The sequence below is a fragment of the Peromyscus leucopus genome, chromosome 1, assembly GCF_004664715.2.
Source record: "Peromyscus leucopus breed LL Stock chromosome 1, UCI_PerLeu_2.1, whole genome shotgun sequence".
Lineage (NCBI taxonomy): Eukaryota > Metazoa > Chordata > Mammalia > Rodentia > Cricetidae > Peromyscus > Peromyscus leucopus.
The window spans coordinates 84,910,317-84,936,715 of record NC_051063.1 but is presented as its reverse complement, the minus strand read 5'-3'; the positions used below and the strand labels follow the sequence as shown (position 1 = coordinate 84,936,715).

General features: G+C 42.3%; 1 protein-coding gene across 5 annotated transcripts in view; it reads left to right on the top strand.

Moving 5' to 3' along the window:
* Window positions 1–10,500: 10,500 nt before the first annotated feature.
* Window positions 10,501–26,399, top strand: part of Acsm3 (acyl-CoA synthetase medium chain family member 3) — a 33,105-nt gene continuing 17,206 nt past the window's right edge. Inside the window, exons 1-7 of one of the 5 annotated variants that reach the window (XM_037211056.1) lie at window positions 10,501–10,694; window positions 16,756–16,927; window positions 19,696–19,777; window positions 21,587–21,641; window positions 22,403–22,485; window positions 22,591–22,864; window positions 23,469–23,679. In XM_037211056.1, the coding sequence (XP_037066951.1) occupies window positions 22,664–22,864; window positions 23,469–23,679 (412 nt within the window). In that variant the 5' untranslated portion in view covers window positions 10,501–10,694; window positions 16,756–16,927; window positions 19,696–19,777; ... (1 more) ...; window positions 22,403–22,485; window positions 22,591–22,663. The remainder of the gene's footprint in view (window positions 10,695–16,755; window positions 16,928–19,695; window positions 19,778–21,586; window positions 21,642–22,402; window positions 22,486–22,590; window positions 22,865–23,468; window positions 23,680–26,399) is intronic. The other 4 variants (XM_037211052.1, XM_037211053.1, XM_037211049.1 and 1 more) reach the window with 4 other exon arrangements.

Here is a 26,399-nt window from a genome sequence, read left to right as displayed (position 1 = left end):
TTTTTTAATGTTAATGTTTATCGTGCTAGTCACTGTCTAAAGTGCGGAAGTCGGGCCATCAGCCGAACTTGAAGTTTATTGTCCTAATAATATGCCAAGGTTTCTTAGCAGTCACCGAATCACTTGGGGTTTGTGTCTTTTCAAATTTGCATATTCAATACAAGTTCCTCTGGTGGTGCCGTGAGAAAGACAGCTCCGTCTTGTCTTATTCACCCAGGGTTCTCTCGAGCAGGGAGAAACCAGGAATATGTAGATAGAAATATAGAGGAGAGGGAGACAGAAAACAGGAGAGCCTCAGAAGGGCCTGGGTCCAAACCCACCAGCCCCTTCTGTCTCTACTAAAGAGCTCTTAAAGGAATGTCAAGGGGTGGAGCAAAAGACCTCCCCCCAAGCACAGCCAAGTGCAGACCATTCCAATCACCTGGTGACCATGCAGGTGGTCAAGCCATCCCCTAATGCAGCCCTGCTTTGTAAAGCAAGCTCAGATATCACTAGGAAGCCTTTGTGAGCTCCTACAGTTGAGCTATCTCTCCAACCCCTAAATTCAATTTTTTAGCAAAGTCTACTGGGCTTATGACATGCACATCAAGGAATTCTTCCATAGAGGCTCAGCTTCAGTACAAGTAAAGTATACTCTCCAGGGTGCCCTAGACCTCCTTAGCTTAGAAGAGTGCTGAAAAGACAGAGATCAAATAGGACTTGCTGTTCTTGCAGAAAATCTGGGTTCTGTCCCCAGCATCCACATGGTCTATAGTCATCTATAACTCAAGTTCCAGGAGAACTGACTCCCTCTTCTGAACTCCAAAGGCACCAGACACTCATGTGGTACACATACAGACATGCAGACAAAACACTCATCTACATAAAATAAAATAAATAAGTCTACCAAAAGAATTTTTTAAAGAATAAGAAAAATAATATCAAGAGCTATCTATAAAGAAAGACACTGACAAAAAAAAGAAAGACACTGACATTGACCTCTAACCTTCATTTACTCATGCACACACACACACACACACACACACACACACATTATGCACACACACACATATGCACACACATGTGCACCCACACACACACACAAAAGATTGAGATAAAGCTTTCAGACCACCATGATAGAACCCTCATCCAGTGACTGATGGAAGCAGATGCAGAGATCCATGGCCAAACCCCAGGTAGAGCTCCAGGAGTCCAATCCATGAGAGGAGGGATTATATGAGCAAGAGATATCGAGACCATGATTGGAAAAGTACAGAGACAACTAGCCAAACTAGTGGAAACACATGAACTGTGAACCAATAGCTAAGGAGCCCCCATGGAACTGGATCAGGCCCTCTGGATAAGTGAGACAGTTGTTTAGCTTAAACTGTTTAGTCCCCGCCCCGTCCCCCCCCACCCCCCCCCCCCCCGCCCCCCAGGCCATGGCACGGGACCTGTCCTTAGTGCATGAGCCAGCTTTTTGGAACCTAGTGCCTATGCTGAGACACTTCTCAGCCTTGGTGCAGGGAGGAGGGACCTGAATCTGCCTCAGCTGAATGTACCAGGCTCTGCTGACTCCCCAGGGGAGACCTTGCCTTGGAGGAGGTAGGAATGGGGGTGTGTGTTGGTGGGGAGAAGCTGGGGGTGGGAGGAGGGAGGACAGGGGAATCTGTGGTTGATATGTAAAATGAATAGAAAATCTCTTAAAATATTTTAATTAATTTTTTTTAAAAAAAGCTTTCAGACAGCAACTAAAATAAGACTGGGAGGCTGAAACTAGGAAAACTGACCCTTACAGCTCAGGAATGTCCAAGAAAAGAGAAAGATGCAGTGTGTCCAGTCTAGTGTGTGTGTGGTCTCTGCAAACACCAGAGTCAGCAGTGCGACAATCAGTAACAGTTTTTGTGAGGCGAGAAGGAAATCCAGTTCAACACAGCTTAGTTAGCTGGTGTTGGTTCAAACTTCAGAGTCTGACCCCAAGAAAGGTTATTTTAAGTGTATTCAAGTACAGTACAATTTTAGAAAATAGTTCCCTGGTGACAATTAACTCAGTCCTGTATGTATGATAAAGCTTAAGGCAGGAGTACATCAAAACTCTTTGCAAAGGACACAGGACCTTGGTTCTATAGATTGACTATAGGTGTTATCTTAAGGGCCTAGGGGAGGATCTGGTGTGGTTTTGGTCATACAAATAAGGCAGAGGTCACCAAGCTATCAACCACCTCTGCTCCGTTTGTAAAGTACATGTGACATCCCATAAGGATGAGTTGTATCAAGTGAGAAATGATGCTCAAGATAAAGGTCTAGGGGAGTGACTGACATAAGAATAAGAGTCTGTGGAAGTCAGATGTGGCCTGGCCCTATAGACAGCACAGGTCACCAGGATATTAATTAACCACATCCATTCCCAGCCTTCTGGGTTGAAAACAGATCATACACCTCTTTCTTCAAAGAAACAGCCCTGTATGATAACAGTCCAGGTTTCCTAGTGCTTATCTGTGAGCACAGGTATCATGCCCTCTACAAATACTGAGCATCAAGTCCAAAGTGAGTACCAACAGGCTGGGGAATATTGTCTGTATCTTATTTTAGTGTCTAATTCAAGAGTTTAAACAGAAGAAAACTGACCTAGTCAAAAACTTTTTAAAATTACATTTAGGGGTTGGGGATTTAGCTAAGTGGTAGAGCGCTTGCCTATCAAGCGCAAGGCCCTGGGTTCAGTCCTCAGCTCTGGAAAAAAATTAATTAATTAATTAATTAATTAATTAAAATTACATTTATTTAGGACTAATAATGATTTCTATCTGGGAAAACACAGACTTAAGCTGTCTTGAAAATGTACTCTCAAGCTTTTTATTTACAGCTTAAAACTACAATAAAAGGAGAGAGAGAAAAAATTTTCTGCTGGACACATCTTGGCAGGTCTTGGCAGGGAGAGCCAACTGAACTCACTTGACTTAAAGGTTTGCCCTCCCAAGAGACCTGACTGGAACTCCAAGCTCTCTGCCTGGTAGCCCTTGCCACTGGAGTCTGGCAGAGCTGGGAGCAGTGTCTGATGCAACACCTACCTAAGTTCCAATGAACGGCAAACGGGGCTCCGCTGGAAGCCGCTTGAGCTAGGTTTCAGCTACCCCAGAACTTAGGTTTTTTTTGTTTTTCTTCACACTAGAAATTAGTCAATTGTCCCGGCCAGCGGGATCTTCAGCAGAGACCCTAGAAGGAGGAATGGTGAATGAAAGGGACAAGAGACACAAAGAATTGACAGCAGGACAGTATTCTGATCAAGCTGCAAAATTTTATTTTTCTCAGGTGGATTTTATAGTAAGCAGACCAGGCAACATTCTTTGGGAAAAGATCAGGGAACTGTTGAGTTGCCAAGCAACCCAACCAAGCAACCCAACCACAAAACATTGTTACTAATGGTCAGTGTAGCAGAAAGATAAGGAAATGTTAAGTTATTTTCTAATAACTCAAGGTTTGTCCAGGCATGTCAAAAGTTTCTGGTTAGTGGCCCAATACTGGACCACAGAAACTTAACTCAGGCAGGCAATATGGCATGGCTCTTAAAATTGTCCTCGGCAGTCAATATAGATTGATCAATAGTCATGAGAGAAAAAATAAAAACAAGCATGACTTCTAATACAGAAACAATTACAACTAGGACATAAAATACCTAAGCTAGTAAAATTTCCTGTGGTATTGCTCATTCATTATATGGATTATTATATGAAATTCTCTTCTACTGCTAGTCTAATCAATATTTAAATTAATGTTTAATTTTCATGCTAAATAAACTAAAAGAGCAAAACTTAAATTTTTGGGCCATGTCAATTGGGTACATCCTGATTTGCCTATCACTACTAAGGATGTGGCTCCTCTCTTTAAGTTGCTTTCTGGAGACTCTCAGTTAAATTGTGTGATTTCCATCTTTACGTGCCTTATTTTTTATATTACTTTTACTGTCTCTTTAAAGACTTTATTTTTAAAACTATTTCTTTATATAACTATCTATATTTATTTTCTTCTCTTTTCCAAGCCTACATACATTTTTACACACATTGTAAACCACTTAACGTCTTATTCCATCTGAATCTGCCTTATTGTGAATCTATAATCCTTCTCTGACCAGGAGAGATTTTAAACTGCTAAACTGTGTTCTTGGAACTGAAGCAGCAGCCTTGGTTCCTGATTCTACCTATTTTAGCTTTTCAACATGGTAGAGGTAATTCACCTCCAGCTCTGGGCCATGTGTACCATCAGCTCTCGGAAGCAGTGGGTCTATGCCTCCATTAAAGCAGTGTGTAGCCCAGAAACCTCCTTTTTTTAAATTAATGTGAAAGCTATATCTGTCACACAGTGTGCTGTGTGACTTGGAGATGCCATTGTATAACATGACCTGAATCTGCCATGTTGCACTCAAGCCTGAATGCTGTGGTGTCTAGCCGCCCGCATGAGACATGAAGCAGGAACCTGTTTTTGGCTTTGTTTAGAATCACTTATTAAGTAGTCTCAGATTTTAGGTGGAAACTCGAGCCATTGGATGCCATTTGTAGCTGAAAGTTTTCCTGGTCACACCTGGCTCCCCCAGTCCTGTGGTCCCGCAGCTGCTCAGACCCAAGTAAACACACACAGGTTTATATCATTTTTAAACTATATATTAACATAGTATGCTATATTTAGCTATGCTAACTTTAATTTTTTTAATTTTTTCACTTTAAAAGATAATGCTGTTTTTGCTGCCCCAAAGCATTTTGCCCTAAAGGAGACAAAGCCTATAGTATATGTTAAACTAAAAAATCTAGAAACTAATGAATGGAAAGGGCTTGCTGTTCCTCTAACACTGAAGCAAGGTTATGCTTATGTCTTTCCAGAAAATAAAATCCCAGATAGCTCCTGATTTGATGAATCTGGACAGGACAGTTTCCCAGAGACCACCAGGCCAATGAGGTAGATAGCAAATCCATCAAAAGGAGATGTCCCAATAGGAAGAGTAAGCTGATAACTTGGGAAGACATCAAAACTTTAACTCACCAAACTGAGACTTTGGGAAACAGGAACATTATTCTACTGAACCAAAAATGATGCTGTTATGTTTACTAATTGTATTTCATGTTAATTATCAGCTTGTCAATAGGGAACCCAATTTTTTTTGTCAGGGGGCATAAAAGACACAATTGTAATAGGAGGAAGTACAATGTTGTTTTGCCATGCTGAAAATTGTTTTTATCCTTTAATACCAGTTGTCTGGATAAAAGATGGTACACAATTATTTAGTCACATTAATGAGGGATATTTTGTTTAGACTAACCTAACTGATCGGTCCAATTGCAAGAATACAGATTTTAGCATAATTAACTACTCTTTAAAAAACTTTGATAGTACAAATTATAATTTTATGTAAGTTAAAAGGTGAATACCTGATGTATTGATTACTAAAGTTGATATTATTGTACCTAAAATAGTGCTACCTATTGCCAATAGTCTAGAAAATAACCTCTGGCTTCATTTGACGCATAGCAGTCAATGAGAACAATCTTTTTGTATCAGAGGAGTCCTGTCTATTCCTGGGCTCTTAAAAAGAAATTTATGTGATGTAGGAGTTACTCATATTCACTGGGCACAAATAACAGAGAAAAAAATAAAATCCACCTACATCCATATTCATGGGGCTTTCCCTGATATTCCTTTCAATGGCATTTCTCTATCACATTGCTTATACTTTAAAAGTATTTATATCCATACTTATTGCAGTTCACCTCCAATCACACCCTTTCTTCTGGTAAACAACTGCCTTTGGGATGGACCTTTGTTTGTATGTGGAAATGCTACTTACATTGCCCTTCCCGAAGTTATAAAGGTTTGTGCAGCATAGACCATATTACATACACCAATTTTGCTCAGTAAATAAGTGCAATTAATTGACAGAGTTAAGAGAGCTCTCTCTGAAAATTGTGGTGATTCTTTATATCTACTGGATCCTGTAATGGTTGCAGCCACAATGGCTCTTTTATTACTAGTCCCAGGAATGCTTACAGGATTACAAAAAAAGTTCTCAAAATGGCCTGTATGGTTAGTAAAACTACTAAAATTACAGCAAAATATTAGCAGAAAATAATCAAGAAATGGAAGAGAGCCGGAGAGATGGCTCAGAGGTTAAGAACACTGGTTGTTCTTCCAGAGGTCCTGAGTTCAATTCCCAGCAACCACATGGTGGCTCACAGCCATCTATAATGAGATCTGGCACCCTCTTCTGACCCACAGGCATACATGTAGGCAGAACACTGTATACATAATAAATCTTTTTTTAAAAAGAGAGAGAGATGCCGGGCGGTGGTGGCGCACGCCTTTAATCCCAGCACTTGGTAGCCCAGGCGGATCTCTGTGAGTCACAGAGATCCAGCCTGGGCTACCAGTGAGTTCCAGGAAGCACAAAGCTCGCAGAGACCCTGTCTCGAAAAACCAAAGAGAGAGAGAGAGAGAGAGAGAGAGAGAGAGAGAGAGAGAGATGGATGGATTGAAGAGCACAGTTTTACAGCATAGAGCTACTATAGATTATTTGTTGCTCAAGTATAATTTTGATTGCCAACAATTTCCTGGTATGTGTGCTTTGATGTGTCAGATTTTTCTCATACTATTGATGGTCAAATTAATGATTTATATAAAGAGATAGACAAAAATCTCTCAAATGACCTTTAAATGGCCATCATATTTAAGATGACTTTCCCCTTTCCCTTGGTCCCTTGTTACTTATTCTTATTTAATTCTCTTGTGCTTGATTATATTAATTAGACTACCTGTAAGCATCCACACTTACCTATCAGGCCAAGGTCACCTGATAAACCCAAGTCAGTTGAAGGACCCACAGCAAACCTTAAGCTTATTATTGAGTGTAATGATTATGTCCTTAATTACATCCCAGCCTAAAAATCGGGCATGCCCTCTCTGTGCCCTCTCTTTCTGCACACTCTCCTTCCATATTCTCCCCCCTCCACACAGTCTCTCTCTCTCTCTCTCTCTCTCTCTCTCTCTCTCTCTCTCTCTCTCTCTCTCTCAATAAAGCTCTAGAAAGGTAACCATGGCTCGTGATTCTTCTGTCACCATGACATCCAGTGCTCTCTTCTGTCGATGTGGCTGCTGTGGGCAGTGGCCAGCCACAAGTGCTGCCGCTTAACCAACATTGAGAGCAATCAGAATTTTTATACCTTTATCAAAAACACAATATAATGTCAACTTGCCAGGATACAATGAAATCTGCAAGCTACGTAGGGTACGTTAATGCCTAAGATCAATCGTCCTGTCGAGTTCTCATGCTTCCTTGACTTCTGAGGGAACATACAGAGAAACACAAAGCAGCCTGAATGCTTCACTGCCTGAGGAAGTGTGCCAGTCTCTCTTGAATCGGAAGGCATACAGTGCCCAGGAGCCAAGGACTCTGATCTGAAAAACCTCCAACACATTCCTCTCAGGGCAGCTAGGCCAGGACAACCCCGTAGTTCCCTGCAACTACCCATAGAGGTGATTCATTCATTCATGGCCTCTGTTACAGTCACTATTTTTTTCTTTTAAAAAAATAGGGAGATGTAGAAGGGCACAAGATCCTTGTGCTCACAGATAAGCACTAGAGAAACCAGAAAAGTTAAACATACAAGCTTTACTCCTCAATACAAGAGATTTACACCAATTTTCCACCTAAAAGGCCTGAAGTGGACATAGTTTAAAAATCTGGTGATCTTTTGTTATTCTGTTGGATCAGGCCACACCTGAATCCCCCAGCTACTATGTTTATCTCAAATACTTCCTCCCTAGACCTTTATCTAGAGCACTGCTCTTAAGTCAACAGAACACATCCTTAGAGGAAATATTACATGTACTTTATAGCCTGCTAACCTCTATTCTGTCTTGGTCAGAGGCTGTGAGACCAAAATGAGCCATCTTAGAAATAAGACCAAAATGCTTTCACCCTAAAATTAAGGCCTAAGATTTCTCTTTTTGGGAATAGGCCATTAGTTACTGAAACCAGTCAGTTCAGATTCCAGAAACCAGGAAGTGTAAAAGTACAGAGTCACAAGATAGTCACGAGGTAATGCCTGCTGGACTATGGAATGTCCTCTCCCTGGCTTCCAGGGTAACTGACCACAGAAATGCCCCCACCTGAGGGCAGCCAATGAGAAATGGTGGCGGGCAACCACTCCCTTAGAAGTAATTTCTAGAAGTCCTAGAAGCGAGCCAATCAGAATTGTATCCATACTAGCACCCCTAAATGATGTAACCTTGTGACTTTTCCCTTTAAAAACTGAGCTTGCAGACAGGTGGGCACTTCCTCCAACCTCCACTGCGTTGGATGTTTTGGACGAAGTCCCTGCCTAGGCTTGTATTGCTTTTGGATATCCAGAATTAAACCTTGCTTTTGCATTCCGGCATGCTCGTCTTTGGTGGTCTCTCTGGGGGTCACGATCTGGGCACAACAAGGCCACACCAGATCCTAGTCCCTTAAGCTATAGAACCTATCTTCATGGTAGTTGTTACATGTACTTTGCAAAAGAGTTTCAATGTAGTCACACCTTAAGCTTTATTGTACACGTGGGACTGGAATAATAGTTACCAAAGAACTTTTTTCCAAAATTATACTTTGCTTAAATATGTCTAATGTAAACTGCCTGGTGGTCAAACTCCGGAAGTTTAAACCAGCCTGGCTTACTAAGCCATGTCAAACCTGATTTACTTCTTATTTCTCATGGTTCATTTCTCTGCTGACCATAGTATTTGTAGGGACCCCCACACATGTCCTCTGTAATAATGGAATTCTTGAGTCCAGATAAGTCAGAAAGATTAGATTTATGAAGCTCATTGTTCTAGAGAGTGGGAGCTGGCCTCTGGTGAGGACTTTCCTCATGCATTACAATATGGTGGACAGCATGCCACAAACAGACATGCAAGCTCGTGTCTCCTTTCCTCTGCTTGTAAAACCACTAATAACATCATGGGAAGGCCCATATCCTCACCACCTCATCTCATCCTAATCACCTCTTAAAGGTCCTACCTCTAAATACCATCAACATATGAACTTGGTGGTTACATTTGCAATACATGAATTTGTGGCAGAGGGAAAGGGAGACACATTCAAACCACAGATGTCCCACAAGAGGGTCTTACAACTTGATTAATGAGGGAAGTTGAAGCAGGGTGCAAAACTGGAATTTATTTCTGCTATTTCTCAGATGTCAAGATGCTATAGTTTAGGGTAGCATGACCTGAACGCCATAATAACTTTTATCATAGTAACTGAATTCTTCACTTATGTTTCATTTTTATAGGGTGTAGATAGTCATGAGTGAGTGCTGAAATTCATTACCTTTCCAAAGGGTTACTGAAATCCTCACTTGTTTTTCCCCTTTTACCTCTTCTTGAATAAACTCAAACAAGTCATAATGGATTTCTAGTCCTTATATGCTTCTGATCTTAGTTTGTTGATATTTAGTAATTATTTGGATTTCTTGATTATAGTCACAGGGTATCATAATTCGCTCTTAGTTTTCTTTCTAGAGTGTTCCTGCCTGGCTTTGTTATATATCAGAAGAAGAGACAAAGCTGAGTAGATAGGATACTGTGGTAGGAAATAAAGCTATTTTGACAATAAAAACAAACAAACAAATAAAAAACTGGTCTTCCTAGATTTCACCTATAAAGACTATGCATGACAAAGCCTACAGCTAGCATTGGAACTCACTGTGGAAGCCTCAATACTTCCTGTGTTAGTAAGGTAGCAGGATTTCCACTTCCCCATTTCAGTGCAGATGCTAACCAGTGAAATAAGTTGAGAAAGCAAATAAAAAAGGCTTAAAGAGCTGAAAAGACAAAATAAAACTCACTATTTGCACATACTGTTGATAAGTGTTAGGCCTCCTGAAGGCCTCTTGCCATCGAAACAAACCAAATCAGGCCAATCAGGAAAAGCCCAGGCTTAATGGGTAAAGGGCTCACAGGTGATTCTCTGGCCCCCTTGCCCCCCACAGAGAGGAGACTGGACTTGAGACTGGAAGAACCATGAGTCTGTTTTCAGGGATGCCACTTATATACCCTGTGGGAGTGGTCTTGAGCCTCTCTGGGGGAGGAGCTGTGTTTGGTGGGCTTTGAAGAGGTGGGTTTAGGGAAAGAGATAGGGGAAGGGAGTTGAGGTGGATCTTCCACCAGATTCCTTCCAGACATTCCAGACTCTTTGGGTATAGGGATGCCAGGGTGCCAGGGGTTGAGGTGGAGCTCCCACCCAAACATTTCAGACTCTTTGGGTATAGGGGTGCCTGTTCAAGTCTAACTACTTCCTGTGGGCATAGAGCCATGTGGGGAAGAGGAGTCAGGAGTTGGTGGACTCACATTCAGCAGGAGGTGTGAGGGGAGGAGCATCCAGTTAATTGTCATTATGGAGACCTCGGGCATCTGCTTCTTGAGAAAGCAAAGAAGGCAAGTTTCTAGGAAAAGTAGATCATTAACATCTGCCCTAGTTGTACTTATAGAGCAGAAGAGCAGATAGGCCCTTTATTGGGACATCTTGGAAAACCGGAGGGTGGAGGTTCCCAGCTGCTGGACAGACCATGTATCCCGAATAGGTGCCCAGTTGAGCCTGGAGAGATGGTACCAGCATGGATGTCCCAGGAGCTCGGCAGCTGAGGGGTGTGAGGATCACAGTATGAACGGAGAAGGGACCTCAGAAGAGAGAGGTAGGGGATGTACCCGGCCAGTGGGGGAGTTGGGGCTGGGAGGTGGTGATTGAGGAGGAAGGGCCTTCTGTAAAGGAGCTCAAAAGGGCTCAAACCTATAGGAGAGCGTGGGGTGGCCTAGAGGCAGGTAAGGGCAATGGGGAGAAGGGAGGGCCAAGATAACCTGAATTCAATGCAGAGCTTGGTGGGCTGTCGTTTGAGTCCATTGGCCTTCTCAACCTTTCTTGAGGATAAAGGTGTCAGCCATAGTTAGGAGGTAATGGAGTTCCTTAGATGTGGGCATGTGAGTGAAATCCATCTGTCAATCCACCTGGTTGGTGTTCTCAAAGCTAGTGCAGTGCTGCAGGATGCAGGAATATATTATAAGAACTCAGCTGGTTATGGTAAAGCCACTACCTGAAGGTATCAAGGAATTCCTTCAGAGGAAGCCGAATTCCAGGGAGCATTTGGTGTTATTTGGCTTGTTATATATCAGCTGTCTTCTGTTATGAAAATCATGTGTGCCTTTATAGCTTTCCCAATTGATTTTTTTTCCTAAGAATTGCTAACAGTGTGGACTGATCACTATTTGGACATATATGTTCCAGGTATTTGGAGAACAACTTCAGGCAGCATCTCAACTCCTCTCCCCTATCTCTTTTCCTAAACCTGCCCCTTCAAAGCCACCAAGGGCCTTCCCTCAGGCCCATCTGTTTCTTCTCCTTTTAGCACTGGAATCTGATATCTCCCTTAGCCACATTCAAGGACTAACAGGAATAACAGTCCAAACCACCACATAATAAGTCTCCTGAATTAAGGTAAATTCCAAATGGAGACACCGCCTAGGTCAGGTGAACCTTAAGTAATAGTTTCACACAATTTAGCTGGGACCCTCCTTTTTTACAGCCTTACTAACTTTATAGACCTCTAACTCCTTACCTAATCACTTCTAGGAATATTTAGATAACCTTCTGCACTGACAGCTATGCACAGCCAGAACCCAGTTCAAGCCTCCCTGTAATTATCGTCATTGGCAGCATCCAGCCAGGTCCATCCCCAGACAGAGGAAAGTACCTTATCAGAGATACCTCTGTACTCTGTAAGAACAGACTTAAGTGATCAGACTACCTATTTGAGAAGGCTTGGCAGATGTGCTAATTAAGCTGAACTTTCTCCTTTCCAAAGTCTTCTCTAGTTTTAGATCCATCCTTAACAATTAACTCAGAACTAAAGGGTCCAACTTACAGGTACATCTCACTGTGATGGAAGTTGCCTAGCCAAGTTGTCCAGTGACAGAGCACACTTGCCAGAAACAGCAGGAGCAGAAATAGCTTGGAGAGATAAGGATAAAAGGGATAAAAAGGCAGTTTTATTTTCAGAGAAGGACTTAGAGGGATAAGAAGATAGAGAGGAAGAGGGGAGTGGAGAACTTGAGGACAGAGAACTGAGAAGGATAAGGAGGATTTTGACCAGAGAGAACATGTGGACAAGATGGAAGATGAGGAAGAGTCAGATGGGGGAGTACTAGCTGGGTAAGAACTAGATGAGAAGGACCTAGATGAGGCAGAATTAAGATAGAACTTAGAGGGAAAAGTAGATAAAGGTAGAGAGAAATCAGGCAAGAAAGGAGCTAGGCACGAGAACAGAACTGAAGCTGTGTAGATAGAATTTTATCCTAGAGGAATAAAGTAGACGGACAAAGAGCTTGGTGTACTTAGATTCTTTTCCCAAAAATAATTCTTGCCGTTTGTAGTTTCTCTTCTGAGCCCCTGGTATTATTATTATTATTTATTATTATTATTATTATTATTATTATTATTAAGGCTGGTCCTTTTGATATTATACAAGAATATTATTAAGGCTGGTCCTTTTAATATTATACAAGAACACAAAGGTTGACATATCTGCAGGGCCCCTGTGAATGGACCTGTAAAATACTCAGGAGAGTGTGGGGGCTGAGGTGAGTGTGGCCTCAAAAAGGCTGAGAACATTGTGACCAAGCAGAGGTGCAGGGCAAGCAGGTATGACCAGAAAAAGAGTGTGAGAAGAATCACCCTGCAAGAATGCAGGGAAGTGTCAGGGTCTTCAGTGGGAAGGAAGGGATCCTGTCCACCCCCATGACAGAAATTGGTAAGGGAACTGTAGGACCTGAGTGAGATGTCAAAACAGAATAGGTAGCTCCCGTGTCCAAAGAAAGTCAATGAACTTACCCGTTACCTGCAGCATCACCCTAGGCTTAGAGAGGGCAGTGGGAGTCAGTAGGTCTAGGGTGTGTCAGTTCTCCACCAGGATTAGGAATTCCCAGTTGCCAGAGTTAGTGAGGCTGGACCTCCATGGCATAGCATAGAGGATGAGCTTGCATGGGGACATTCCAATTTCCAGTGCCCAGGCTATCAATCAGCAGACAGGGCACAGCCTCCTGGGTGGCTGGAGATCAGGGCAATACTGTGACCAGTTGCCCTACTTGCCGCATTTGAAGCCAGTTTTTGGCAGAGTTGACTTGGGCTGAGCTCCAGCGGAATGGAGCCTCATGACCGACTTCCTTTGTACCCCTTGTGGGGGACCCTGGTGGCCTCAGAGCAGCTGCTAAGGCTTGGGCTTGAAGCGTGTTCTGTTGCAGCCTTGTCTGTCGGTTGACTCGGCTGTCATTCTCGAGCATTAAGAACTTTAGGAGACATTTTCACCAATTCCTGCAGGGGAGTTTGGGGACCCTGCTCAGCCCTTTTTTCTAGTATCTGGCACTGACTGAGAAGAAGAAGACTGAGTAAAGAAGAAACCAGGGAAGATTTGGGGGCATTAGGGAGATGGGGGGAGTAGTGGGGGGAAGGGAGAACAGGAGGGAGGATAAGGAGGGTAAGTAGGAGGAATTTGGTCTTAGATTTGTGGCCCTGGAGGAGGGGTGGGTAGGTAGAGTTTGGGGGAAGTAGGGAATGTGTCAGTTTCTCCAGCAGTGAATGGACTGGTGCTGTGAAACATTGGCCCTGTAGGGAGGGCAGGAATGCAGAACCCAAAAACTGTGGATCTAGAGCAGTTTTGTCCAATTATATCAGCCCCAATTTGAATAGATTTTATAAAAGACCCTGCAGGGGCATTTTGAATATGGTGATATTTTAATTGTACTGAAATGTGATTTTATTTGTATGTTAATAAATAAAGTTGCCTGAGGGTCAGAGCTAATAGCAAGCCATAGCAGAAACTGGGCAGTGGTAGTGCACACCTGTAATCCCAGCTCTTGGGAGGCAGAGCTAGGTAGATCTCTGTGTGTTCAAGGATACAGTCAGCCTGGAGACACATGCCTTTAATCTCAATACCAACCATAGAGGACCTGGAGGTCTGTACAGACAGGCAGTGATGAGGAGGTCATGTGGTTGGGTTTACAACCAATGAGAAGGCAGAATAGAACATCTATAAAAAAAGACAAACAGACAGGAAGTAGGTCTCTTGCTGAAGAGGACAACAGCAGCAGTGAAGGGTAAGGTTTTTAGCTCTGACCTCTTGGGCTTTCATCTCTGCATTGGCTCTGTGTTTCTTATTTAACAAGACCGTTCATCTACATTTTGGGGTCAGGCTTTGAATGGCAAGTGCTGTTTCTCAAGTCTATGCTGGGGATCCAAAGCTTAGCACAATGAGTCCACTGTGGAAAGTCTTGGATCAAAAAAATAGGGGGTTGTGGGAAATTCCCTTCAATGGAACATCTTCTAGAAAAGGGGTCCCATGGAACAAAGGCAGCCCCCTGCTCCGGAATGGGTCAGGCAGAGGGAAGGCAGCCCTTCGCACCAGAACAGATCAAGTGGAACAGAGGCAGGCAGCCCTCTGCACTGGAATGTGTTGGGGTGGAGCAAAGGCAGCCCTGTGCTCTGGAACAGGTCAGGGACCTGGTGTAGCAGGAATCTTAAAAGTTCTTATTAATAAAATCAAACCTAAGCCAGGTATTGGGATGAATGCTGAATGATCAGAGAAGCAGAACAGCTATGTCACCTTGCTAATTCCTCAGCTGATCCTGTTTCCTCAGACTGGATGCCTCTCAGCTGAACTGTGCTGCTCAAAAGCCTAAAAGCTTAACCAGCCTAGTTTCTGGTCCTCACACCTTATATACCTTTCTGCTTTCTGCCATCACTTCCTGAGATAAAGGCTCACTTCTTGGGATTCAAGGCATGAGTCACCATGCCTGGCTGTTTCCAGTGTGGCTTTAAACTCACAGAGATCCAAACGGATCTCTATCTCCCAAGTGATAGGATTAAAGGTGTGTGCCACCATTTTCTGGCCTCTATATCTAGTGGCTGTTCTGTTCTCTGACCCCAGATAAGCTTATTAGGGTGCACAATATTTTGGGGAACACAATATCACCACAGCCTGGAGCAGCTGCATCTCTGGCAAGACACGCCCCAAAATGAAGAGACCCTGGACCTCCTAGGCAAGGACTTGGAAAGGGCAATTTACCCAGCCAAGAGCCAATCTTAGTCTAGCAGAGAGCAGGTGTGGAGGAGAGGGGTGTTTTCCCACCAAGTGGCCCTGGGCCAGTGGGGAAAAAATCGACCCCCTAGGTGGAACCTCCAAATGTAAGTTTTAGGCCTCCCTGAAGACCTCTCTACCATCACAACAAACCAAATCAGACCAAATCAGGAAAAGCCCAGGTTTAATGGGTAAAGCACTCCTGGGCAATTCCCTGGCCCTACAGAGAGGAGACTGAATGCAAGATCGGAAGAACCACGAGTTTGTTTTGGGGGATGCTGCTTATATACCCTGTGGGAGTGGTCTTGAGCCTCTCTGGGGGAGGAGCTGTGTTTGGTGGGCTTTGAAGAGGCAGGTTTAGGAAAAGAGATAGGGAGGGGAGTTGAGGTGGATCTTCAACGAGACTCCTTCCAAACATTCTAGACTCTTTGGGTATAGGGATGCCAGAGTGCCAGGGGTTGAGGTGGAGCTCCCATCCAAACAACTGTGACTATTTATATGGAAAATTCTCAGAAATCAATTCTTAAAAATAGAACTTTTTTTTTTTATAAAGAAGACTAATAAATTTTTCCTTTTTGTTTTTGTTTGTTTTTCAGACAGGGTCTATCATGTAAGCCATGGTTGTCCTAGAACTCACTGTGTAGACCAGGCTGGCCCCTAACTCAGCAGAGATCCACCTGCCTTTGCATCCCAAGTGCTGGGACTAAAAATATGTTCTACCATGCCAAGCTTATAAATTCCTGTCTTTAACTAAATTTGAGTTGGACTTTGTGTGTGACACAATCGAATGAGTCAATTATTCACATTACCACATTAAATGTTTTTCAAATGGCTAACTTTTGCCAGTAGCTGGTGTATACAATGATGATCCATCAGCAAATAAAACAGGTTCTTATTTTCAAAGTTGGTGATAAGATATGCAAAAAGTTAAAAGGGGGAAAAATGAGTGCCAGCTTAGTAGAGGAGAAAGTGCCTTTGAGAAGATAATCTCACCATAGGAGGATTTGGCCACCGGGCTCTCTGAGGGAACAAGTACAGGCAGTCGGGGTGCAAGGGTCTCAAGGCTGGAATACGACTGTGTCTGAGGCAAGTAGGGGGCTGCTGTGGCTGAAGTGCAAGGAGGCAGAGAAGATCCCATAGCTTCTTACAGTCCTCTAAATGACTGACAAGCAGAGAAACACCAACATCTTTGAGGGGAGAAATGACCTGACAGTGCTGATTCTTAGTTCTTCCCAGTTCCTGAGCATTCTTATTAACTCTACCCAAGCTGTACAGTCTTTGGTATTGGTTTATTCATTTCAAAATACCTCTATATCTCTTTCAATTGTTCTTTCCTCTTTCTGAGTACTCCTGCCACTCATAGGACTAACCCTGACAATAACTTGTTTAGGCTAGCCTCAAACTCACAATGTAGATGAAAATGACCCTGAACTCCTGAACTTCGTGCCTACACCTTCGAAGGGCTGGGACTACATGGGTGGGCCTCTAATTCCAGCTGCCTTTCAGCAACTCTTGGGACACTTCTCCATCCTGTGCACGCAGCTTTCCAGCCTACTAGAAGCTTACTGTGTATACAGCTGTTAAAAAGAACAGGTCAGGGTTATGTAAATGTTCATGCTCCACCCTCCAGTGTGTCCACCAATCAAGCAGAAGAAGGCACTCCGGGCCAGCTGGAGTTTCTAATTGTCATACTCCTTCCACTTTGATCTACTACCAACACTAAATCAGAGGTGAGAAATCAACTTTCTCTTTCACGAAGCAGATCTGCTATCACTCCAGCTGTGTGGGGAGCTCTATCTTCAGTGAGTATTCCACTTTTTCTCCTGTGTAAGACTTCCTGCAATGATGCAGGCTTGCTTTATAATAATATATGTTTATATATTCTTGCTTTATAATATATATTCAGCAAACAAATCCAGCAAATCCAGAAAATGGTCTGTGAAGCCATGGATGGCAAAGGTATTTCAGAACTTCCCAGCTGCCATGGAGACACAGCTGAGGAATTAGTGGGGAGGGAGCACTCTCAGCAGGCTGCAGGCAGAGCAGCTGAGTTTTCAGCTTAGGCTTTTTGGTGAGGCTTGAGTTTTTAATATTGTGTACCTGTGTTTACATGATAAAATGTGAGATGGAAGAGCCCTCTGCCCTGCCATTTACATGAACCTAAAGCTATATTTCAGATGAGACTTTAAAAACTTCCAAAAGCCCATCTGGCCAGCCAGTGGAGCCTTGCTTGGAATTTTCTTAACAACATTTCTGTGGCTTGGTGTAAAATCCAAATTTACTGTGCAGAAGAGATCTTTTCTTTCATCTGCAAGGGATTTTATGAACCTGGAAAATAGGCTTTGTAAGATGCTGAGATCATTGAAAAGACAGGAACTGACTGAGCCTTATTGGGAAGAAAGAAATATTATGGCTTTGATGAGGGGGTTTTGATATTTCTTTTTGGTTAAAAAAAATGGTTAAATTCCAACTGACTGGTCAATTTTCTGTTCTTTTTTTAATGTGAATTTTTTAATGTTAATTTGAAAAAAGTTATTTTTGAAAATCTATTTGTTGATAATTTTATACATGTATAATGTATTTTTATCATATTCACCCTCTATTATCTCTCCCATCCCCCTCCTGCTCCTGCTGAGCCCCGCTACTCCCCAGCAAGCCCCCCACTTCACATCTATTTTGTACCCAGTGAGTTTAATGAAGGTTCTTGCATGAGCATGGGTGAGTGGCTGGCTGTTTGCTGGAACCTGAGGAACTTATCAGTGGCTACATCAATGTATATATGAGAGATTCTGAGTAAAGAAGAACTTTGTATGGGGCTAGGGAGAAACCACACTGAACATTGGTTCTGCTTGCTATCAGCACAGTTAGTATACTGTGTTCATCTCCAGTGTAAACATTTACATAGCTGCTTAATAGTCTGTAAACTTCTGTGTGGAGGGGGCAGACCTGGCCTTATCATGTTCACGGATGTATTCTCAGCATTTGATATAAGCCTGTCTCAGGTATCCATTGGATAAATAGATGTACTGTTCAGTTGGGTAAATGTATGTTGGGGGTGTGTTTCTCTGGGGTGTGGGATAAATTGATGCAAAACGCTTAGCACAGTGCAGCCACTCACTTGCCGGATCTCAGCAAAAATGGTGCATCCCTGAAGAGACCTTCCAAAATAGCCTTTTTTCCCTCTTGTTATCCATTTTTCCTTTTCATGTAACAACACATTCATTTGTTACCACATTTACATGTGCCAGTCCATGACAGTAGGGAAGATCTTGTCTCTTTCATCCCCCCATATATTGTCTATATCTGCAACATTTCAAACTTTCAGTCAGTATTTATTGAGTAAATAAATGAACCAATTCTTGACCTTTGTTTCAATTGGACCAGGAAATGTTTGATATACTTCTTAACTATTCTAAAATAGCATTTGTATTGGGAGAAAGAATAAATTCTCTTGAAGAATTGGTTTCAATTTTTCATTTAAATTGCAAAATAATAAGGACAATTCAAGTGATCATCAATTGGGAACTAGCCGCTGTTTGGTACAATGCAATGCAGCTATGTTTTTTTAAAGATAGAGGAAAGAGCTCTATGTACTTGTTTGAAGAGGCCTCTAAAACCACATTAGTGAGAGTGGATTGGGTGTGTGGAGTGGTGAGAATTTAGGACCTGTTGTGTACGGCTGGTGGAGAAATGAGAGTCATATTTGGGATACCAAGAAGCCCAGTGTCTCCTGGGAGGTAAGATTGGGATTAAATACAAAACCTTCAAGACAGGAAGGGGGCATTTTTCAATGTGTGTCCTTTATGGTTTTTTGAACCATTTGAGGTATTATACCAAGAAGTAAAAACCAAGATGAGTTTGCTTTTAAGAACTCAGTGCTGAGGGCCTACTTTAGTCAAAACTTTCAGTCTTCAGCACTGGGGGCGGGGGTGGGGGTTGGTAAAGTTGAAAGAACTTGATCCTAATTCTGTTAGGAAGTTGGAGTACAGCCAAGAAGGCAGGTAGTTACTCGTCAACACACAGGCCAGTCCTGCTGCTCTCTTGCTACCTGGCCCTGATGCCAAATAGAACATTTGAGACCTCGAGGACTTCACCCCAGGGGAACAGCCTCAGTGTGCCTCTGTTCTAAGAGAAGGCTGCTCTTTCAGGCTTGGATTTCTGTCATTGCTTTTTCTTTATATATATTAGGTCAGAGAAAGTTCTGGGCAGTGCTTTTCAACCCTGAACCTGAAGAAAAGTCTTACCTTGAGAAATTTCCTCCTTCAGTTTTCCTTTTAATATTTTTTGTGAGTGAGTTCAGTTCTGAGCTGTTAGCCAGACAGATCCTCAGCATATTCTGCAACAAGAGAAAAGTATTCCGTCACCTCTGACCAGTACACAGTGATCTGAGCCACACTTGCCTATCAAGCACTTGAAAAACAACTACTGTAACCAACGGACTGGTTTTTCTTTTGTTTTATTTCCTTGTTTTCATTAGTTCTTAGAGAATTTCATACAGTGTGTTTTGATTATTTTTACCATCATCTGCCACTCCTCCCAGATTTATGAGGAAACTGTTTTCTGGACACAGCAGGGCAGGTGCACATATGAACTCTCAGTGATTGTAACAGCATGGACAAGACCAGCTCAAAAACCCAGCGTGGAGAAAGGAGGTGGGCACAAGGTTCCGAACCTCAGCTGAGGAGTTATTAGCAATGAACTGATGTTTTTTTCTTTTTTTTGGTTTTTCCAGACAGGGTTTCTCTGTGTAGCTTTGCGCCTTTCCTGGAACTCACTTTGTAGACCACCAGGCTGGCCTCAAACTCACAGAGATCTGCCTGCTCTGCCTCCCGAGTGCTGGGATTAAAGGCGTGTGCCACCACCCCCCGGCAGCAATGAACTGATTTTAAAACTGTACTTATATTAACATAAACTGCCTCATGTGGATGATGCAGGTAGTCACATAGCTCTGGTTAAAGCAGTAGAGGCACCTCTTGGGTTAACTATAACCCTGTAGTTAAAAATTCTTCCTTCCAAAAAAGCCATTTATTCACATTTTTTTTTTTCGAGACAGGGTTTCTCTGTGTAGTTTTGGTGTCTGTCCTGGATCTTGCTCTGTAGACAAGATCTCACAGATCCACCTGGTTCTGCCTTCCAAGTGCTGGGATTAAAGGTGTACGCCACCACCACCTTGCTCACAATTTTTTTAAAGAAATTTTTTCCTTTATTTTCTATTTTTATACATACTTTTTGAGACAGGCTTTCACTATATAAACCAGGCTGGCTTTGAACTCACAGAAATCTGCTTGCCTCTGTTTAGCAAGTTTGGGGGCTAAAGGCTAACAGATTATTTTTTTTAATTGATTTTAATTTCAATTGGATCAAAAAACTGGATCAGAAACACATATACTAGGAATCAAATGTTACAACTCCCAGGGATAGAAGCATGAGTATGACAGTCAAGGCTCTGGTCCTCACAGAATTTACAATCTAATACCATGAGCCGACTAGAGCCATGAGCTCATCTAGCCTGCTGCTCATTTTAACAACTTCGTGAACTAACAATGGCTTTCACATTATTTAAATAGTTGGGGAAGAATAATGGAACAATACTTGATAGCACATGAAAAGTGCATGAAATTCAAGTTTTAGTGTTCAGTGATAAGGTGTTTGGAAGAATCTGACCATGTTTATTTATTTATGCATTACCAACATCTGTGGCAGAGTCTAGTATCATAACACAGACAATATGGTCCATAAAGCCCAACATTTACCAACCCTTGTTTTATTGAAAAGCAGTAGGCTAGGTGCCATTAGGAACATTTGCATTGTTGAATTCAATCTTTGGTAAACATACTTCTCTGTCAGAGATTCTATCAGTCTCTTTACTAATAAAATGTAAACTGAGATTCATAGTGGTTCATTATTCAAATTGAGTCACAATAGAACTATTGTGGTAAATAGAACTATTCCATGAATGTATGACTCAATAGGCAATAGACTAAGCCAACACCTTAAAGACCATTGTTTCTCTCACCTGAACGTAGAAACTTGTTGCCTGAAAAATCTTATTAAAAGATTGAGATCCACTAATGCAACAGATCTTTAGTGGGACCCCAAGACTATGCATTTCTGACAAGCTTCCAAGTGGTGTTGACGGTTCATAGATCCCAGCCTCTGAATGAGTGACTCTCAACTTGGATCATGCATTACAACTCTGAGGAAATTTTTTAAAGCAGCATAGGCCCACTCCCCCAAATGCTGACTTATTGGCCATTGATCCAGGCCTTCAAGTTTTTATAAAAAGCTTTCCTAGTGATTTAATGAATAGATAAGATATCAAGTCACTTTGCTGCTTTGCTGGAATCCTGTTGGCCCAAAGTAAAACCATTACAATGAGAATCCAAAGACCCAAGTTTGAGCCCTGACACAATAGGGTAAAGGCTGATGCTTCCTCTGTTTGAGGTTCATTTTCTTTGAAGGTGAAAAACAAGGAGACCCAAGCTGGATGACCTCTTGGAAGGCTCACACAAAGAGGTAAGACATGAGGGGTTGCCTGGGTTTCAAATGCATCCAGTGCATTAGCATGATGCCCAACCACCAGGTCCATGGAGGATAAAGCTTAGCCAATATCTGCTATCTTGTCCTGTTTGGACACTCTATCATTACAGAAAGGATTCTACATAGTCAGGCTGCCCTATCACACAGCTAGAATCACAGTCAAAATTATGCTTTAATGATTATGAGAATAGTATCTGTTTTATTGCAGGAAAATTATAGGAATTATAAGGTGGAGAAACTCAGTCACAATCCCTGGAACACTAAAATTGTATTTTTAATAGCCTCCACCAAGTAAATGACATTGTGATCAAATGACTTCCCACAGAAGCAAGGAGGAGTAGGTGGCTGGGAAGGACCTCCCAACAGAAGCCCTGTTATTATATCTCCAAGCCTGGACTCGATGGCAGTGTGGGCTTCTATTGGGAGCATGGGAACTGCAGCCTGTAAACCAGACAGACCCTAAATATAGACAGTGCTTTCAGGCCAAGCTGATACTAGGCTATTCTTAGTTTCCTCATCTGTAGATAATCTGTGGTGTTTTGATGTGACTTTTGATATGACATTAGAGTATAAGCATCTGTATAGTCACAAAAAGTTGAGAAATGAATGTAGAAAACAATAGTGTGGGATAATCAGGAGAATGGACTGGGCCCAGACAGTTATGGACTTGAATCCAGCCCATGGCTCTTACTATTTCCTCTATCTGTAGACATGGATAATAACTACATACTTTACAGGGTTTCTCTAAGGATTTAATGACAAAGAATACACAAAGCATCAAAGCACAATGTTTGGCACATAGAGATGCCAGAAAATGATGGTGTGTGGGTAAAGATGAATAATTATGATAAAACTTAGGTGCTTTGGGGGGTCTTACTACTCTGCAAACAAAACTAAATGCATGTCATTTTTGCTTGTTTTTTAGCTGGATTAGTCTGCATGGAAATCCCAAGTGCTAAAACATCCACCAACACTGATGCTAGTTAGTGCTTGTCACCATGGCGATGCTACTTCATGCTAAGTGTTTTCAGCGTCTAGCAATTACCAGTCCTGTGAGAGTCTTGTATAAAGAGTATAGAACAGCAACCCCTCAGAACTTTTCTAACTACGAGTCCATAAAGCAGGACTTCAAAATAGAGATTCCAGAGTATTTCAATTTTGCAAAAGATGTCCTGGACCAATGGAGCAGTATGGAAAAGGTACAGAGCAAATGCCAGTCAGACTATCAATGCAAGTGATCACAGCCCTAGGTGTGGTTAGCAATGGCTGTAGAGAGTTCTGCTACAATGAAGGGGTGATCAATGGAAGTCAGTAGTTGCTATTGACATCTAAGGATAGAGGGGCACTTCTGAAGTGCGGAACAGCCCCAGAACAAGAACTTATCTGGCCTACAAGGCCATCATGGCTGTTTGAAAAAGCCTGCATTATATTAATGGACCCTTTTTATTTTTTTCTTCTACTTTTAAACAAAGAGGAGTAAAAAGCAATTTCAAGAGTCAAAATGGAAAGAAACAAAGTATAGCTACATCCCTGGGGGGATGATGGGGTATAAGAATTCTAACTTTTGAGAAAAAAAAAATAATCATGATAAATGAGAAAGGACTGGTTCCCCCCAAAAAAAACCTGACATGACTTCCAGCATGTAGAAATAAGAACCTTTGAGTGATTTGTACTTACTCCATGTACATCCTGACTAATAAATAATTTGTGAGTTTCTGAAGAGAATATGTTTCATTAAGTCAGCTGAAATATAATTTAACTGTATGGCAACCTCTAAATCCATGATCACTGCGCTTTCTTCAGGCTGGAGAGAGACTTTCCAACCCAGCCTTCTGGTGGATAGATGGAAATGGAGGAGAAGTGAGGTGGAGTTTTGAAGAACTCGGATCTTTATCCAGGAAACTTGCCAACATACTCACAGAAGCCTGTTCCTTGCAAAGGGGAGACAGAGTAATGGTGCTTCTGCCCAAGATCCCAGAGTGGTGGCTTGCAAATGTGGCCTGTCTGCGAACAGGTTGGTGATATTCACACTCCTGATCCCATATCCACACATTTAAGTAACCATGAGACATTTATCTGGGTACAGTTCGCTGTTGGGCAGCATTTCCTAACTCTGCTCCAAGGGTCATACATAGGTGCGTCTTAGAAGGCTACAGCCATTTCCTCAACGTTCCTTTAATCTCTCCACCATTAGACTTCATGACCCTATCGTGGTTAATGTTTTCTGTTAACATTTGTGGTCATTCCCATCTCCTGACTTTTCTGCATACTGTTTGCTATGCTTGGCGTATCTTTCCCTCAAAACTAAGTCCATAGCCAACTTTTATTTCACTTTCAAGTGTCAGGTGTCAAGATTTTTGATTTTGGTTTGTTTTTAAAGATGTAATTATTTAATGTGCATGAGTGTTTTCCCTGCATGTGTGTCTGTGTGTTATGTGCATGCCTGGTGCCTTCAGAGGCCAGAAGAGGATGTCATCAGATCCCTGGATGATGTGGACCACCATATGGGTGCTGGGAATAGAACCTGGGTCTTCTGCAGGAGCAGCCAGTGCTCCTAACCTCTGGGCCATCTCTCTAGCTCTCTCACTTTTCAGTTTAACGTTATCTTCTCAGACAACTGCACCCTGATGTTTCAACCTGGATGCTATCTTCTTTAGGCATCTGTTATAGTTACTGTTCTATTGCTGGAAGAGACACTATGACCAAGGCAATTTATGAAAGAAAGGCATTTAATTGGTGGCTTGCTTACAGTTCTAGAGGTTAGTCCATTTCCATTATGGTGGGAAACAGGCACGGTGCTGGAGCAGTGGCTGAGAGCTTACATCCGATCCACAGCAGGAAGCAGAGAGAAGAGGCAAGACTGGGCCTGGCATGTTTGAAACCTCAGAGCCCATCCCCACTGAAACACTGCCTGCAACAAGGCCACACTCCTCTAACAAGGCCACACCTCCTGATCCTTCCTGGATAGTCCACCAACTGGGAACCAAATATTCATTGGTCTATGGGGGCCATTTTCATTCAAACCACCACAGCACCCTACAGTAATATATATGACTATTTAAACTTTTTGGGCATAGTATTTGTCTACATGTAACCTGTAGTTCCCATGGGCTAGGTATGCCCCTAAAAGGCCATTAACATAGCATATCTAGAACCTTCAGTGATTAGCTTATAGTAATTGTTCAGTAAAATATTTGTTGAATTAATGTTCTGGTTGTCGCAATACATCACTATATCAAGTGGCTACTCTTTTATTAGAGGATAGCTAGTATATTCATTTCATATACACATATGAATTATACATTGAGAAAGCAGAGCCTATTTTACAAAATGAGTGCACTCATGAACACTGCTTAAGCTCACTTTCTTAGTAGAGCACTGTTAAACTGGCAGGATCAGGTATACATTCATACTAAGACAATAAAGGAAGGCAATTGAATGGCTGCTGGAGAATCTTAGAGAGGGGAAACAGTACAGAAGGAGCAAGGGGGGGTTGTAGGCAGACTCTAGCCAGGAGCCTCTTCCTCTGTTTGTCCTGAAGCGACTGCACCTCTTGTCTGTCTGCATCTTTCCTGCGTTGCCTCTTTACTCCTCTTGGCTAACATTCCTCTCCAATTGGGCTGTGTGCAGCTTTGATTGCTACTCAGATGCTTCAGGCTCTGGATCCCGTGTGACCCATCTGGTAATCCACTCAGCATCTAAATACTAAAGCATAAGTGTTTAGGCAAAATCTGATTGGTACAACTTTAGGATAAGCCAGTTAGAATAGGTCAGAGGCAACTTCTCCTGATTCTTATGTGATTGCTGGGGCTCTCCATAGGAAGGAAGGCAAATTATCTTAGATGGATGAGAGGGAGAGAATGAACCATAAATCCAATAGTCTTAAGAATGTTAGTGTTAGTGGCACATAGTCATTTGTTTTCCTCCTCATTTTTCCCATAGAGGCTGGGGAAATGACTCAGGGCTGAAGAGTACTTGCTGCTTAGCTGTGAGGACCTGAGCTTTGGATCCCAGTACCTAGCTCACGCAGTTCACAAATACCTGGAACTCCAACTTCAAATGATGTAATGCCCTCTTCTGGCCTCTGCAGGCACCTGAACATTCATATGTACATATACTCCTAAAGACACGGACATGTGCACACATGCACATTAAAAGAAACCCTAAAAGCCAGGCATGGTGGCATACATCTTTAATCTCAGCACTCAGGAGGCAGAGGTGGGTGGATCTCTGTGAGTTCAAGGACAGCCTGGTCTACAAAGAGAGTTCCAGGACAGCCAAGGCTGTTACACAGAGAAATCATGTCTCAAAAAACCATACACACACACACACACACACACACACACACACACACACACACACACACAGCTAGTTGTAAATGGATTTTTCTTTGGGCCGCCAGCTCACAAATAATGATGTGGAGATTTATTACTATTTATAAAAGGTCGGCCTAAGCTTAGACTTGTTTCTAACTAGCTTTTGTAACTTAAATTAACTCATATTTTTTAATTTATGTCCTTCCATGTGCTCGTTACATCATCTCCATTATGCCCATTCTGGTTATTCCACATCTTCTGCCTGGTGACTTTTCCTTTCTTTTTCCCAGAGCTCTCTGTCCCCAGAAGTTCCACCTAACTAACCTCTTCCTGCCAAGCTATTGGCCACTCAGCTCTTTATTAAACTAATCACACTGACACATCTTCACATAGTGTAAAGGAATATTCTACAACAGCT